Source organism: Oryctolagus cuniculus, chromosome 2 (genome assembly GCF_051225735.1).
Source record: "Oryctolagus cuniculus isolate XC-2025 breed Fujian yellow rabbit chromosome 2, ASM5122573v1, whole genome shotgun sequence".
NCBI classification, from domain to species: domain Eukaryota; kingdom Metazoa; phylum Chordata; class Mammalia; order Lagomorpha; family Leporidae; genus Oryctolagus; species Oryctolagus cuniculus.
In genome coordinates, this window is record NC_142868.1 from 145281996 (window position 1) to 145300325 (window position 18330).

The following is an 18330-nucleotide window of genomic DNA, read 5'->3' on the forward strand; positions in this document are numbered from 1 at the left end:
TAATGTAAATATGGCTAGAGGGTAGATTATTTGTATTACAAAAGGATGGTGTGCTTAACAGAAAAAACAATTATTTTAAATCTGCATTCTTTAGTGTACTTTAGATAGTTCAATTTATAAAACTCAGTTTGCACACAACTTATCTAGAGTAGAGAGCAAAGTACTGGTGTTGTTCTTTTTCTTTATGCCTCTCAGCCTGCTTATAATCACTTAGTCTTCTCTATCCACTTGTATATTAATATTCTTTGTATATGGGAGATAAACACAAGTACAAAACAAGCTCAGATCAATTTATTTTCTCAGGTGCATATTACTGGACACATAATCAAAACAGCCAATTAGACCTGTTTCTCAACGTTTTTTATATTATGTCATGAACTGAAAATGAAATTTGTATAAAATGCTAAAGTAAACAAAGGAAGCAACTTGAAACTGGAGGTACTAAAAAAAAAAAAAAGAAAGAAAAAGAAACTGGAGGTACTAGGGACTCCAGCTATCCTAGACCATTCCGTTCCACCAGGAGGACTGTGAAAATCCATATCTTCACACGTCTGTAATCACCTGTGAGACAACAGCATGCTGAACACCACCACTAGTTAAGTACTAAATCAGAATAAGCTCAAGAAGCCTTCATATCTAAGGGTTTTGAATGATCCTTCTCCTTTGAAGATCAGATATTAATAACCAAAACCGAATTTCCTACTCATCAAGAACAAACAGGAAATATTTCCATTTATACATAGGAAATATCCAAACTAGTCAACTCCATGGAGACAGAAAGTAGATGAAAGGTAGCAAGAGGATGGAGGAAGGGAAGAACGAGGATTAATCGCTAATTAGTTTGGGGCTCTTTTTTGTAGTGATATAAATGTCCTACTTTTAGATGGTTGTACAACATAATGAACTTATCAGAGACCACTGAAATGTACATTCTAAAATATGAAAATCTGTTATATGAAACACGTAGAACTCAATTTAAAATGTGCTATTATGAAAGAGTGAAGTCTGACAGTGCTTGCACATAGGCAGTTTTCTGTGAACACCTATACCTTTCTCCACAAAGACAAGAATTACATAATTGCCAATTAACACATTTTTTAAAAGATTCATTTATTTATTTGAAAGGCAGATTGAAATATATATATATATACATACATATACATACATACATATACATACATATATATATATAGAGAGAGAGAGAGAGAGAGAGAGAGAGGAAGAGAGAGAGATCTTCCATCCACAGGTTTCACTCTCCAAATGACTGCAAAGGCTGGAGCTGGGTCGGTCAACCTGGAGCTAGGAGTTTCTTCCAGGTATCCCACTTGGGTACAGGGGCCCAAGTACTTGGGCCATATTCTGCTGCTTTCCCAGGTGCAGTAACAGGGAACAAGATCAGAAGTGCAGCAGCCAGGACATGAACTGGTACCAAAATGGGATGCTGGCCTCGCAGGTGGCAGCTTCAATCATCACGCCACAATGCTGGTCCCCAATCAACACATTTAAAATACAGTCATGTACCACATAACAGCAATTCAGTAAACAATGAACAACACAGATGATGAGGGTTCCATAAGATTATATCACTTAGTAACTTTCTAGCCAAGCTGATTTTTCTAAATACACCCTATGATGTTCACACAATGACAACTGCCTAATGATGCATTTCTCAGAATGTATCCCAGTTCTTAAGTGCTGCATGACTATATATAATATATAGATATATGCATGACTATGACTATATATATATTAAACAGTATTTTAAGTACATAAAAATTATTTAAGGAATTAACACAGTTTCTACATTCTGTTGATTATCTATAATTTGAATAATCTACTTCAAGACTTCCTACACACCTCTGAATAAACAAGAAGTATTTTTATTCTTATTCTATATATATATATATATTTATCCTTGAATAATACATTAGTTATATCATTAACTCATTGTGAGCTGAAAATTCATCATTTATACAAAGAAAGTGAAAAAATAGAAAAAATCATTTAAAATGACATGATTTACTGTTTAGAAGTTAATCCACATAAATGAATTATGAAAAGAAAAACCAAACTTGGATAGAAACAGAATTAAGTTAAACATACTGGAAAAATAATACAATATGAAGCAAGGGTATAACAAAATCTGCAGTCTTTTCTTCTCGCCTAAAAATCAATATTTCTTTGGAAAAACAACTGAAATTTATGTATTTATTTATTAAAGACTTATTTATTTATTTATTTGAAAGGCAGAGATACAGAGAGAGAGAGAAGGAGAAAGAGAGATCTTCCATCCATTGGTTCACTCCCCAAATGGCCACAATGGCCAAGACTGGGCCAGGCTGAAGCCTGGAGCTAGAAGCTTCTTCCAAGTTCCTACAGGGGTAGCAGGGGCCCAAGGACTTGGGCCATCTTTGGCTGATATCCCAGGCACATTAGCAGGGAGCTGGAACAGAAATGGAGCAGCTGGGACACAGCCAGTGCCCATATGGGATACCGACACTGCAAGCAGCAGTTTAACCTTCTACACCACAGCACCAGCCTCACAATCTCAGTTTACTACAAGGGATACGGAGCTACTCTGAATAAAATTCAATGAGAGGTTTCTTTGAGAAATCTCATATCATATCAGAAAATCATATCAAAATGATTGATGTTGGGGCTAAAAAAATCTCTTCATAAATGTTCTGAAATAATACTACTTAATCTTCATAGGTTCCCATGTTTGCAACATAAACCAGAATAGCTGAACTATCCCCCTAACACAAGAAACTGAGAAACCCATGCAATTGTTAAATGTAAAGGACAGATGCTAAAAAGCAAGGAAGAATGTATGCTTTCTCCTGGTGCTAATGGATATGCTGGGGCACGAAAGGTTGTTTGACACATCAAAGAATTCAGTCCTATTTATTTGTGATCATTTTCTGTTGGAGGATATGGGAAGAGTTTGGTAATGGAAGATGAGTCATATAAGCTTTTTACTTTACAAAAGGTCATAAGTTTACTATTGAATAAGAAGTTTTGGAGGATTTCTGTTACTGACATTGGACTTACTAACTTGGAAAAAAGAGAAACACAAAACAATTAATACAAACAGAATTTTTTCTGAATTTGCACATTAGCTGATGCAGTCTTTAAAACTTTTATGGTTTTTTTTTTTCCTAAGGAGAAAAAGAAAGAGTGTTTATAGGCTTTCTTTGGTAACCCATGATGACTGAGCAATTTAGAATGTTCTTTATTCACAGGAAACTTATAAATACTATGCCTCTCATGTGGAAAAAATAATAGTTAAAAGGAAACACCCAGGGATTCTAATTTTTTATTAAGGCATTTTAGTATATGTGCTGCCAGATAGAGCACTAGTAAGGCATTTTAAAAGTTTAAGCAAACATTAGATGTCTCTTAAATTTGTTAACAGGAAAGAGCAGGGTGTGTATGTGTGTATGTGTGTGTTGTATAATACTCATGTATCTTGGTATGACTGAATGTACGTAAAGTTTGCATTTACATTCAAGTACTCCCTGGTGTGTGGCTATTACTCACCACCTACACCACCCATGAGAAATTTTATTTTGATCACACATTAGTTATTTCAAAGAAAACAAATATAACTTTAGTAAGAGTTGGGCCAACTTTTCAACTCCTGTATATAATTATGAACTAGTACTAAAATTTCAACCTGGGTTCAGAATCAAATTTTTTTTTTTAAGATTTATTTATTTGTTTGAAAGGCAAGTTACAGAGAAAGAAAGAGAGAAAGAGATCTTCTGTCCACAGCAACAGCCAGGGTTGGGCTGGGCCAGGCCAAAATCCAGGGGCCTAGAACTCCATCAGTTTATCCCATGTGGGTAGCAGGGGCTCTACTCTGCTTTCCCAGGCACATCAGCAGGGAGCCAGATAGGAAGTGGAGCAGCCAAGACTCAAACAGGTGCCCATATGGGATGCCGATGTCACAGGGAGCAGCTTAACCTGCTGCACCACAATGGTGGCACCTCCTAATCTTGTCAAATATCAATTGGCAAAATAAGAACTGGCATTGTGGCACAACAGGCTAGACTGCTGCTGGTAACACTGGCATCTCATATTAGGATGCTAGTTCAGGTTCTGGTTACTCCACTTTCAATTCAACTTCCTGCTAATACGCTTGGGTCCAAGTGCTTGGACTCATGCCACTCACATAGGAGACCAGGATGGAGTTCCTGGCTCCTGGCTTTGGTCTGGCCCAGACCTATCTGTTGTGGCTATTTGGGGAGTGAACCAGTGAATGGGCAATCTCTCTTACTCTCTCTTACTCTGCCTTTCAAATAAATAAATAAATAAGTAAATAAACTTTTAAAATTGCTAAAATATTGATGGATCCATTTGCACACTCTTTCATTTACCTAGCCAGTCTTTAAGTCAATACTACAATATCTTGGTCAATAAGTTTTTTTTTTTTTTAAGATTTATTTATTTATTTGAAAGGCAGAGAGTCACAGAAAGGCTGGGAGAGAAAAGTCTTTCATCCACTGGTTCACCCCCCAAATAGCCAGGAGCCAGGAACTTCTTCAGGACCTCCCACACAGGTGCAGGGGCCCAAGCACATGGGTCATATTCTACTGCTTTCCCAGGACATAGCAGAGAGCTGGATTGGAAGTGGAGCAGCTGGGACTAGAACTAGTGCCCATATGGTATGCCAGCACTGCAAACGGTAGCTTTACCCACTATGCCACAGCGCCGGCCCTGGTTAATAAGTGTTAAAATCAGGTAGCATACAGCTATTTTTTTTTTTTTTTTTTTGACAGGCAGAGTGGACAGTGAGAGAGAGAGAGAGAGAAATGTCTTCCTTTTGCCGTTGGTTCACCCTCCAATGGCCGCCGCGGCCGGCGCGCTGCGGCCGGCGCACCGCGCTGATCCAATGGCAGGAGCCAGGAGCCAGGTGCTTTTCCTGGTCTCCCATGGGGTGCAGGGCCCAAGCACCTGGGCCATCCTCCACTGCACTCCCGGGCCACAGCAGAGGGCTGGCCTGGAAGAGGGGCAACCGGGACAGAATCCGGCGCCCCAACCGGGACTAGAACCCGGTGTGCCGGCGCCGCTAGGCGGAGGATTAGCCTAGTGAGCCGCGGCGCTGGCTGCATACAGCTATTTTTAAAATAGGTTATCAATTATGTAAGAAAATGTCTGAAGGTCCATTTTCAACAAGAATGGAAAATTACAGTTAGCTAACTTGCAGATGTAGCAAAACTCATTAGGCAAACAGATCTTATGGAGTAGCCAACTCACAAGAGGAAATAATAGCACAGAGGAGGGAGGAGGAAGGTAACTTTGTAACTTAGGTGAGGTCATTGCCTACCCCATAGAACTCAGCCAGTGAGGAACCAGGGGAGGGACCTGTATGCTGGGACATAAACTGCTTGCTGTGACTGCTTCAGGTGTGCTGCCTCATCAGCCACCCAATCTTGCAAGACCAACAATAAAGTCTAGCTTTCACTGCATTTTCTGAGTTCAAGCCCATGCTTTCAGGGGACAGGTGAGGATATTTCTCACAATCATTATAAAAAAGCTTATCAATGGGTGATTGGTTTAGCACTTGCAATGGTTCACTTTAGGTGCAACAGTAACTGGATTAAGGAATACCTAGAGAACTGGTAAAACATTATTTTTAATTGTGTCTATAATGGTGTTTGCAGAGGAGACTGGCATTTGAGTGAGTCGATAAAGTAGGGAAGACCCACCCTAAATGTGGGCAGGCTTCGTCCAAATGACCACAGGCTCAGATGTAACAAAAACAGAGGGAAAGCAAAAATAGTCTTTCCTGGAGCTGGGATACACCTTTTTTCTGTCCTTGAACAGCAAAACTGCAGGTTTTCTAGCTTTGGACTCTAGGACTTATACCAGCACTCCCACATTCCCCTAGGTTCTAAGGCCTTTGGACTTCAAATGAGCCATGCCATAGGTATCCCAAGGATCTTCAGCTTGCAGATGGTCTGTTGTGCAACTTCTCTATCTGCATATAGCCAATTCCCTTAATAAATTCCCACTTATCTATTCATTTATGTACATATATATTGATTGATCATTGATCAGTCTCCTATTAGTTTTGTCTCTCTGGAGAACCCTGCTAATATAGCATTGAATCTGTAGAGCAATCAAAAAGAACTTTGTCTTTGAATCCATGACCACATTATTCCTCTCTGTTGGTATTGCACTTCAATTTCTCTCCGCAATGTTCTCTTGCTTGTGTTATACAGGTACTAAAATATTTGTCTAAATTTACCTCTAGGGTTGTTTGAATACCTTTATAAAAAGTATTTTTTATTTTTTATATTTTTATTTAAAAATATTTTTTAAATGTCCATTTCAGATTACATATTGTTACTACAGAAAAATGTAACTGAATTTCCATATTGATCTTGCATCCTGTAACCTTGCAATAAACATTCATTTTATTCTAATAGCCTTTTTTTGGATGTTCCTTATGACTTTTCTACATAAAAAAACATTTTTCAAGTAGCATTATATTCAAGAATCTTAAAACAGTGTATACTTCAATTTTCCCAATCAGCTTTATCTACCATTGCCATACATTTTAATTCATACAACACAATTTAATACAGTACTATTTAAGCCTTAAGCAACTATCTTGCCACGGCTCACTAGGCTAATCCTCCGCCTTGCGGTGCCGGCACACCGGGGTCTAGTCCCGGTCTGGGCGCCGGATTCTTTCCTGGTTGCCCCTCTTCCAGGCCAGCTCTCTGCTGTGGCCAGGGAGTGCAGTGGAGGATGGCCCAAGTCCTTGGGCCCTGCACCCCATGGGAGACCAGGAGAAGTACCTGGCTTCTGCCATCGGATCAGTGCAGTGCGCCGGCCGCAGTGCGCCGGCCGTGGCGGCCATTGAAGGGTGAACCAACGGCAAAAGGAAGACCTTTCTCTCTGTCTCTCTGTCTCTCACTGTCCACTCTGCCTGTCCCAAAAAAAAAAAAAAAAAAAAAAAAAGAAGAAGAAGAAGAAGAAGACGATTTTTTAGGGGCCGGCGCTGTGGCGCAGCGGGTTAACACCCTGGCCTGAAGCACCAGCATCCCACACGGGCGCCAGTTCGAGACTTGGCTGCTCCACTTCCCATCCAGGTCTCTGCTATGCCCTGGGAAAGAAGTAAAGGATGGTCCAAGTTCTCAGGCCCCTGCCCCCACATGGGAGATCTGGAAGAAGCTCCTGGCTCCAGGCTTTGGATCGGCTCAGCTCCAGCCACTGCAGCCAATTGGGGAGTGAACCATTGGATGGAAGACCTCTCTCTCTGTGTAACTCTGACTTTAAAATAAATAAATAAATAAATAAATCTTTAAAAATATTTTTAAATGACAGATATTTTATATATACAAATGTATTTGTGATTCCCTGTGCTCTTCATTCCTTTGCATTAATTCAAATTTCTAAGTGGGATAATTTTCCTCACATCAGAAGGACTTCCTTTTTTTGTTGCATTTTTTTTCCTCAACATATTTGCAAAGTAAAGTTAATGGTAAAGAATCCTTTCAGCTTCTAGATGTAAAGGTAAAGCTCATATTTTACTCTTTTTTTTTAGAGTAGGGAATAGGAATTTGTATTAGCAGATTTTTGTTTCTGTTACTTGCATTCAGTACTTTAAGAATGTCACCCACACTGTCTTCTGGTTTGAACTGTTTTTGTTGAGAAGACTTCTGCAGTTTTCTTCATGTTTCTTGTGCTTCAGGTTTATTAAGCTTCTTGGACCTAAAGGTTTATACATATTTTGAATTCCTAAAACTTTTGGTTATCATTTCTTCAAATATGTGTTCTTTTCCCTTACCTCTCCCTCCTATCCTTCTAGGACTCCAATTACATATATGCTGGGCCACTTGAGTTGTCCCACGACTCATTTATCCTCTGTTCATTTCTTCCTCATCCGCTTCAATCTGGAAAGGTTCTATTGCTATGTTTTTAGGTTCACTAATAATTCATTCTGTAGTATTTAACATAAAGTTAATCTCATCCAGTGTATTTCTCATATCTATACATTCAATTTGGATTTTTTTACATCATCCATACTCATGTTCTCTACTTTTTTGGATATCTGAAATATAAAGCTTTTTTTTTTTTTTTACAATGCTTGTCTATTTATTGTATTCTCTCTCCTACTCTGAACCTATACAGAATAATTACATTTTCTCCTCATTATGGGTCATATTTTCCTGATTCTTTACATGCCTGATAAACCTCTGATTGTCAGATGAGTTTTATGTTTTGGTTGTTGGATTTTTTTGGTATTCTCTTAAATACTTTTGGGCTTTGAATGGTATGTAGTTAAGTTACTTGGAATTAGTTTGCTTTTTCAGAGCCCTGCCTTTAAGTTTTGTTGGTAGGCCCAGAATAGCCTTTAGCCTAGAACTAATTTGATTCGTCTTATGAAACAATACCCTGATGTTCCATTAAGCTGGGAACTCTTTACTCTGGCTGGTGGAAACACAAACTATTCTCAGTCCTGAGTAAATCTGAGGAATTGTATTATTTCTTTGTCTTTAGTAATTTCCTTACATACATGCTATGATGAATACTCAGCTAATGACTCAAGAGGAACCATCTACAAATCTCTGGAATCCTATGAGTAGCTTTCTCTATCTCTTTGACACTCTGTCCACAAATTCTAGCTGCCTTGGTTTGTTTTTTTTTTGTTTGTTTTTTTTTTTTTTTTTTTTTTTTTTTGACAGGCAGAGAGAAAGGTCTTCCTTCCATTGGCTTACCCCTCAAATGGCCACTATGGCTGGCGTACTGCACCGATCAGAAGCCAGGAGCCAGGTGCTTCCTCCCGGTCTCCCATGCGGGTGCAGGGCCCAAGGACTTGGGCCATCCCCCACTGCCTTCCCGAGCCACAGCAGAGAGCTGGACTGGAAGAGGAGCAATGGGGACAGAACCGGCGCCCCAAATGGGACTAGAACCTGGGGTGCTGGCGCCGCAGGCAGAAGATTAGCCTAGTGAGCCAAGGCTCCAGCCTGCCTTGGTATCTTAAAGTCCAAAGTCTGTTTCCTAATCAAGGGAGATTAGTAGGGTCTATTTGGGTTTTCTCTTCCTGAACCACAGTTGGAAACTCTTTATAATAAAAACAAGCTTGGATACTTGCAGGGCTTACCTTCTTTCTGTTTTTTCAGAGATCGTTCCACGCTATTTGTGCCTTATGTCTGAAAAATGTTGTTTCAACTATTTTATTCCATTTTTTAGTTGCTTAAGACAAGAGGTTAAATTCAGTCTATGTTATTCTATCAAGGCTACAAATACAAGTACTATTGTTGCTTTAAACACACTCAGGGCCACAGTCTGAAGTCTCACAAGGTGTACATTATATAACTCCAGATTCCAATGTGAACACATCCCTTTTTATCTTCACCTTAGATTTGTGCAAAACAACAGCCCTAATCACACTAATTATACTGAACTTGTGATAATCCCTAGTCTATAAATGTTATGATCTTCTTGTTGGGCATTTGAACGAGTCTTATCATCAAATCAATATCATAAATGATTATTCTGTTCCTACAACAAACTTACCACATAATTGAAGTATAATGCCTTTGGTGTTTGATTGAAAACACTTAAATACCATTTGTAACATGATATCTATGAGAAGACACAATTGGAATTCCAAACAGAGATTCCAGGAACACATCTCCCTCACTTTAAGGTAAACATATATCCACACACAAGAGGGTCATAGAATAAGGGTTCAGACCATAAAACTTTAGAAGAGAGATACTTAGATATTAACTTATAAATTATATATTACATTTTTTACTCATTCAAAGGTATATTAAATAAGGATCTCTTTAGTTAATACAGAGACTAGAATGTGATTATAGCAAAATGAAATGTACTTACTCATCAAACTCTTCTTCTTCTTCATTTTTTGAACTATCAGCATACAAATACTTGCTCATATCCACAGGTCTTACATTTTTTCTTTTTGTAGATTGGGGAGGAGAATCCTTTGTAGTTATGAAAGTTTCTGGCTCATCAAATGGGTTCAAATACTGTGGAGTCTGTACCTCTTTAAAGGGATTATAGCTGTTATAAAAAGACTCTTCTGACTTTCTAGGTGAAATGGTTTCAGTGATTGGTTCTATAAAACAATAGCAAATGACAAGCTAAATGAATAGCATATAATATTTTCTTATATATTCAGTGTTTTATACCATCTTGAATTAATAAAACCTATGGGGCTGGCAATAACAAAGCATACTGTAGAGGTGCTAAGGAATCCTTATTTTGGAGTCTCTAATAATAATAGCTTTATGGTACACCAATTCTGGAAATTTTAACCTTCTTTTAGGTTAAATATTATATTATTGCTTAATTTATCTCACTTTACTAGCTTGCCATTCAAAACTGATACATAATAAATTTTTTAAAAGAATATAAAATGAATTAAATTTTGAAATGGTCTTCCATAGGTACACACACCCCAACCACTCTGGTATGTGAAAATTCATTCAGGGCTGTGTCAAAAATACACCCATATTACCGATCTTGTTTTCTATCTACAAGAGCTGAAATCTTTAAAAGTTTTTAGTGATTTTTTTTTTCATTATAACTTGAATCCAATCCATGTTCTAATAAGAATAACCTAAGTATGCTTCAAGTTAATAGCACTATACCAAAATCAGTCTGGTAAGCTGATAGACATGCTATTCCAATTTCTTCACAATTTTATTATTTAAATTTCAATATGAAGACAACAGTACTCTTAGAAACACAATTCTAGACTCACAGTATAAAAACTATTACAATAGTATCATATCTTTCAAGAGTTCTTGAAAAGTACTTAGTACCAGTCTTTTCCTTCTTATGTTTAATACTTTAAAACAAAACTGTCCAAAATTTGCACATGGCTTTTCCCAATAAAAACAAGTATTTTCTCATTTGATACGTTTCTAAGATTAAATCATAACTGTGTATTAACAATAATTTTAATTATACCATGCAATCTCACAAAAGAAGGTGGAAAAATGGTTATTGAAATTCTCAAGAAAAGTTATCATTTTTTGTGACTATTCAATTTAATCTTTTATAAAAAATTCCATGACTGAGTAATAGTAATGACTTTTTTACTTTATTAAAATAACTTTTTAACATTTATATATTTATTTATTTGAGAGCTAGCGAGAGAGAGTTTTCATCATTGTTCATTCTCCAAATGCCTGCAATGGCCAGGGCAGGGTGGGGTTACTAAAGCTGGGAGCTGGAAATGCCATTCAGGTCTCCTATGTGGGTGGCAGAAACTCAGTTACTTAAGCCATCACCAATGCCCTTCACAGTCTGCATTAGTAGAAAGCTGGAGTCAGGAGCCAGCACCAGGTATGGAATTCAGGCACTAAGATGTGGGATGAAGACTTCTTACCCACTAGTTTAAAAGCTTGTTCCTGAATTTTGTATTTTAACATCAAACTACTGAGGCAGGAATTTGGCCTAGGGGTTAAGCTGCCGGTTGGAACATCCACATTCCATTTAGGGGTACCTTGATTCAGTGCTCTGGCTCCTGACTCCAGTTTCCTACCAATGCAGACCATGAGAGAAAGTGGTGATGGTTCAAATGATTAGGATTCTGCCATCTCCCTGGGAGATCTGATCTGGATTGAGTTCAAGGACTCTCAGCTTTGTGCACCACCCCTCTCCAACCCTGCCACCCACTGCAGGCATTTGGAGAGTGCGTTAGTAGATGGAAATGCATGTCTGTCTCTTAAATAAATAATTAATAACATGTATAAAGTCAAACTACATATTTTAGAGATTAGCTCAGAAAACTTACATTAAAGCAATTATAAAGCATGAAAGATAATTCATAAACTCATAATAACTCAATACTAAAATGAATTTAAATATAGCTCATGTTAGAGATGAGACTTACAACTGAGTATTTTTTGTAATGCCATAAAAACATTCAAATACCACCACTAAAATCTTTATGATAGTAATGAAAATAAAAATTTCTTTGCTTTATAGGGGAAGAGGGAGGGCAAAATTTTACCTATTCAATTTTTAATTTAACAAATATCAGGGCTCTAATGCTTAAGAAACTGACAAAACCAGTCAATGGAAATAAAATTTTTATTTTTAATCTCAAGAAGAGAATTGCTAAAACTGATCCAAGCAAATTAATCAGTTATAAAAACTAAAAGTGAGAAAATATATAAATTATGGAGGCAAGATTTAAAAATTACAAAGTTTCATAAAAATATTCCATATAAAAACTAACAAGTACATTTAATGACTTTCTAAAAGGGTTACTGAAACACATGAATATAAGAACACTAACGCTATAAATACAAAAAAAAAGGAATAAAGAAGAGAATTAGAGGTGTGAAAGCAAAAAGAAAGAAAACACTGCAAGACTTTTTTTCTTCTACCTAATGCAAGCTTTAATCAATAAAACTTTAATTTCTAGGAAAACACTTGTTCCAAAGTTCTAATAGGCATACATTTAAAGAGAACACTGGTTGCCACATATTTTCTAAGCTCTATAGGTATAAGTAAATATTCTGAATCAGATTGGTTTACCTCTTCTTATTTAATCTGTTACCTGTTACTCTCTTCTATACCTCAGAAAACAAATGCACATGTATTTAGAAAAATTATATGATTCTTAAATTAAAAGTTCAAATACGGGAACTCAAAATATTTTGCCAATATTTCTCAAACTGAATACATTTAGATGTACATAATACACAATTGAGAAACTGTGTGATCAAAAGAAGATATTTGATTAGGAATCTTGGCTCCAACTCCCCCTCCATTTACCCAAAGTTCAAACTGTTTAACTCCTTTGGATCTCAGCTTTCCAATCTCTGAAAAGAGGTAATTGTACTAACTGCTTCTAAGATTTATTATAATATTTATTAAGATTTAAAATGTTCATAATAACTCAGAAACAAAACAGTCTCACTAATTTTAACAACTTATTTTAAGTCTGATAAGAAGGGAGGAAATAAAGGAATAAGAGAAAGAAATGGATTATGAAATGATATTATTCCAACAGAGTGAATCCTGAAATTGAAACTTCATTTTACCAAGACAAGCAGTACTAAAATTATTTAAAGCTCATGAAGATTTCATTTGATTAGTCAAAAAAGATGTAAACCAAGGTTAATCATTCTTGCACATTTACTCTGAGCAAAGAGAGTTTAATTAAAGAAGATTTACTTCTTTTTTTTTTTTTTTCTTTGATAGGCAGAGTGGACAATGAGAGAGAGAGAGACAGAGAGAAAGGTCTTCCTTTGCCGTTGGTTCACCCTCCAATGGCCGCCACGGCTGGCGCGCTGCGGCCAGCGCATCACGCTGATCTGAAGCCAGGACCAGGTGCTTCTCCTGGTCTCCCATGGGGTGCAGGGCCCAAGCACTTGGGCCATCCTCCACTGCACTCCCTGGCCACAGCAGAGAGCTGGCCTGGAAGAGGGGCAACCGGGACAGAATCCGGCACCCTGACCGGGACTAGAACCCGGTGTGCCGGCGCCGCAAGGCAGAGGATTAGCCTATTGAGCCGCGGCGCCAGCCAGAAGATTTACTTCTTAAACAGTCCTTATTCAGGCTTTAAGATTTAAAATTACTTGATAAGAAAAAAGACTAAAAAAAAGTAAAACACCTGGTTTTTATTCCTTACAAATACAATGTACATATGATAGCAGTGGTACCAACCTTTTCTGTGCTCCATGCTCTCTCTCACTACTGTGATCCACAGCTGAGATGCAGCTGGGAATAGTGGGTCTCTCAGTACGTTCAATATGGAGGTAGAGAAGCTACTTGTAGCTACCTCCATCACACAAATAACAGAATGTCCCACAATTTGCCCTTACTTGGTAGGCCAAAAAAATGACTTTCTGCCAGTAAGGTAAAATATTGTTCTTCATCATTAGACTTCTACTATCTGTTTGACCAAACTGAGAATTAAAAAATAAGTCCCATACATAGGTAAGACTTTCCTTTTTCTTTGAAACCAATTCAGTGGAAGTTACTTAGAGTTGTTGATCAACTGTAGGTGATACTGAACACAATAATATTATCACTATAAGCAAAAATGCTTTTTGAGGTATTTTTTGAATTTTTATAAATTTATGTAAGGTGAACAAATTTCATGTATCTGATATGTACAAATTTAGGAGTACAGTGCTATTTCCCATCCTACCCTCCTCATGTCCATGCTCCCACCTTCCTCTTCTTTCCTTTCTTATTTTTTAATTTTTTCAGTGACATACTTTCAGTTTATTTTATTTTTTATTTATTTAGTTTTAAAGACTCATTTATTTATTTGAAAATGAGAGTCACACACAGAGAGAAGGAGATGCAGAGAGAGAGAGAGAGGTCATCCATCCACTGGTTCACTCCCCAGATGGCCGATCCTGTGCTGAGCTGTGCTGATCTACAGCCAGAAGCCAGGAGCTTCTTCTGGGTCTCCCACACAGGTGCAGGAGCCCAAGGACTTGGGCCACCTTCTACTGCTTTCCCAGGTCATAGTAGAGAGCTGGACTGGAAGTGGAGCAGCTGGGACTTGAACCGGTGCCCATATGGGTGCCAGCACGGCAGGCAGCGACTTTACCCGCAATGCTACAGCGCCGGCCCCTCAGTTTATTTTATAATCATAAGCTTAACCTTCCACTAAGTAAAGAATTCAACAAATAGTAAGAAGAAAAAAAACACTGTTCCTCAACAGTAGAGACAAGGGCTGTTAACAATAATCAAAGTATCAATTTTGCTCAAATACATTACATTTTCCTATATCCTATTTCATACCTTTACAGTTTAAGAGAACTTGATGACACAGACTTCAAAAGTACAGAAAAAGTTGATACCTTCAGAGTCAGGATCTCCAAATGGATTTAATTCTGCTACATCAGGATCATCAAATGAATTTGAATTCACAGTGGCCAAGTCCTTTTCTGCCTCATCCAAAAAGTTAAGTTTGTTGATAAGTTCTGAAAATAAATATACAAGTTCATTTACTATTGTTATGGTTAACTATAATTGTCCATCATTTATGAAACATTTCGAGTTGTAAAAATTCACACTAATAATACCTGCAAATAATAAGATATAGCATTTTACCAACGGCAGAATGTCATTCAAGTATTTTGTAGTATACCAACATTTTCAAATAAAGCAAAAAAAAATATGCATATTAATTTGAAAATTATATCAGACAATGAATTATACTAAAGAAACTTTCATTTAAATTTAATTCGATCCAAAAAAGATAAATTTTTCAAAACACCCTATACTTAACTGCAATGGTTTAATATAAGCACATATTTTTGAAACAATATACTTATAAGCTCACTGAAGAATTATCATTATGTTAGATGACCAAGTATTATTTTAGACAACATTTTGAAATCTACTAAGGATCCTGATACAAGACTTTGCTAAAGATGGTAAGTTCTGTCATCTTGTTATCTGTTGGTGCACTACAAGTTACCAAAGAAAATATTTAAAAAAAAAAAAAGCACAAAGACAAAACAGACAGCTAAATACAGACTGAAGTCAAGAGGTAGCAAGTCACAGTAAATACAGGCAATCAGAAGCAGAAGGAAGGAAAGCTCTTAGACCTTCAGAGGAACTGGCTGATTTAGCTGAAGGCATATTTGCTTGCTTTATGCAGTCATCTTGATCTTCATCTAAGCTGCTCAGAGCATTCAACTGGTTTACAATTTCTGTAAACAGAAGCCAGTCAAGACAAATGTAAGGTAAAGTCATTTAATTAAAGAGCAGTAGAAGTATGTTGGTTCTCAAAAAGGTAAAAAGAGGGGATGTTTGGTTAATCAAGAGAATACATTCAGGGATGTTACTTTGATGATCTTGAATGGACATATTTAATTACTGTTATGCTGTCCTTATATTTAAAATAGAAAGCAGTTTATTGTTAAAAACTTATATTAGTAATATAATAACTATGTTAATACACATAAAACAAAGATAATAAATGACCCCAGAAGTTGACACTGGCTTTCAGCAACCACACTTTGCATAGAATTTTGCTTTAAATACATGTTAGAAACAATAAAAAAAAAATTCTTGTGATACCACAGAAAATATTCACTATTTTTTATAATCTAAATTCAAACCAAAGATTCTATCTACATGAACATATACATAATAAGCACTCATTCATGTTCTATAATTTTTAAAAAAATCAACACTACGGGGCCACCATTGTGGCATAGCTTCTTCCTCTCTTTCTCTTTTTCTCTCTTTTTCTTTCTCCCTCCCTCCCTCCCTTTCTTTCTTCCCCCCTCCCCACTACATGTAACTCTATGTAACTCTTTCAAATTAATAAATAAATCTTTTTTTAAAACCTCTTTCCTGTTCACCTTAGGAAATCTTAGAATTTAGAAAACAAGGCCGGCGCCGTGGCTCAATAGGCTAGTCCTCCGCCTTGCAGCACCAGCACACCAGGTTCTATTCCCGGTCGGGGCTCTGGATTCTGTCCCGGTTGCCCCTCTTCCAGGCCAGCTCTCTGCTGTGGCCAGGGAGTGCAGTGGAGGATGGCCCAAGTGCTTGGGCCCTGCACCCCATGGGAGACCAGGAGAAGTACCTGGCTCCTGCCATCGGATCAGCGCGGTGCGCCGGCCGCAGCGCGCCGGCTGTGGCAGCCATTGGAGGGTGAACCAACGGCAAAGGAAGACCTTTCTCTCTCTCTCTCTCTCACTGTCCACTCTGCCTGTCAAAAAAACAAACAAACAAACAAAAAAAAAAAAAACAGAATTTAGTCAATAAGACAAGGAGAGAAAAATTTTAAATAAGAGAATTCAATTTGTATATTGGTAGAACTTTTCAATATGTATCATATATATTTTGGGCACTCCGAATATATGAAATTATCAATCACTGGGTGAAAATCAGACAACTTTGGGGAAAAAAAGAGAAACCACTAGGTTAGGTTAGGGTATTCCAGTGAATCCTTCATATTTCCAAAGTTACAACCTGGGAACAATTTAGTATGGAGTATAAACCAAAGAGATTCAGGACCATTCAACGGGAAAGAAAATAGAAACAGAAAACAATTGTAAAATTGATGTTGAAAGTACACATACCAAATTTGATTTGAACCAAATCAGAGAATAAATGTATGCATTATGGCTGCCTTCATTCATTCAAGTCTTAAAAAATGTTTTTCAGTCTGTGCCAAGCTGCAGCCTTGGTACAAGGTTGAAAAAAAGACATGGTATTGTCCTTATAAAATTTAGTCTATAAAATCACAAATGAATACTGAAAGAAACTTAATAAATGATTATTAGATTATTAATCTATCAGAAATGTGTTATAGGGGCCAGCGCAGTGGTGCAGTGGGTTAACGCCCTGGCCTGAAGCACCGGCATCCCATATGGGTGCCAGTTCAAGACACTGCTGCTCCACTTCCTATCCAGCTCTCTGCTGTGGCCTCGGAAAGCAGGCCCGTGTGGGAGACCCGGAGGAAGCTCCTGGCTCCTGGCTTCGGATCAGCACAGCACTGGCTGTTGCAGCCATATGGGGAGTGAACCATCGGATGGAAGACCTCTCTCTCTTTCTCTCTGCCTCTCCTCTCTCTGTATGTAACTCTGACTTTCAAATAATTAAATAAATCTTCAAAAAAAAAAAAAAAAGAAATATGTTATAGATCTTTGAGAAAAATATACATGAAATGTATATTGTATATTATATATTTAAATACATGGTAGATATATTAATTTCCCTGTCTGAATGAGAAAATACACTTTGCATGAATAAAGTTGCTTTAGAAAGTCAAACCACAGAAAAGGAGTAAACACAATCAATACCAACTGAACTCTTCAGCCCATTTTGAACTGAAGCCAAATAACTAGACTTTACAAAATTTCTTTGTGCATTTTTTTTTGAAAGGGAGAATGACAAAGAGATAAAGAGAGGGGAAAAGAAAGGGAAAAGGAAGAGGGAGATAGAGAGAAGTCAATTTTCCATCTGCTGGTTTACTCCTCATATGGCTACAACAGCCAAGGCTAGACCAGGACAAACCAGGATCCTGGAATTCCATCTGGGTCTCCTAAATGCCAACAGGAACCCAAAGATTTAGGCTGACATCTGCTGTCTCCCATACACATTAACAGGAAACTGGATCAGAAGCATGGAGCAGCCAGGACTTAAACCAGATACTGGAACCAGCGCTGTGGCATAGTAGGCTAAGCCTCTGCCTGCGACTCTGGCTACCCATATGAAAACTGGTTCGTGTCCCTGCTGCTCCTCTTCCAATCCAGCTCTCTGCTAATGGCCTAGGAAGGCAATAGAAGATTGCCCAAGAGCTTGGGCTCCTGAACCCACATGGGAGACCCAGAAGAAGCTCCTGGCTCC

The 18330-nt window shown here is 37.6% G+C and overlaps 1 protein-coding gene across 23 annotated transcripts in view; it reads right to left on the reverse strand.

Moving 5' to 3' along the window:
- The window catches only part of EHBP1 (EH domain binding protein 1), a 380185-nt gene that overhangs the window by 201365 nt on the left and 160490 nt on the right, over positions 1–18330 (reverse strand). For 13 of the 23 annotated variants that reach the window (XM_070069071.2, XM_070069064.2, XM_089326371.1 and 10 more), the window contains exons 8-9: positions 14823–14945; positions 9862–10102 (exon numbers count right to left, since the gene is read on the reverse strand). In XM_070069071.2, coding sequence (XP_069925172.2) covers positions 9862–10102; positions 14823–14945 — 364 coding nt within the window. Of the gene's footprint in view, positions 1–9861; positions 10103–14822; positions 14946–15575; positions 15681–18330 lie in introns of all 23 variants that reach the window. The other 10 variants (XM_070069059.2, XM_070069060.2, XM_089326369.1 and 7 more) reach the window with 1 other exon arrangement.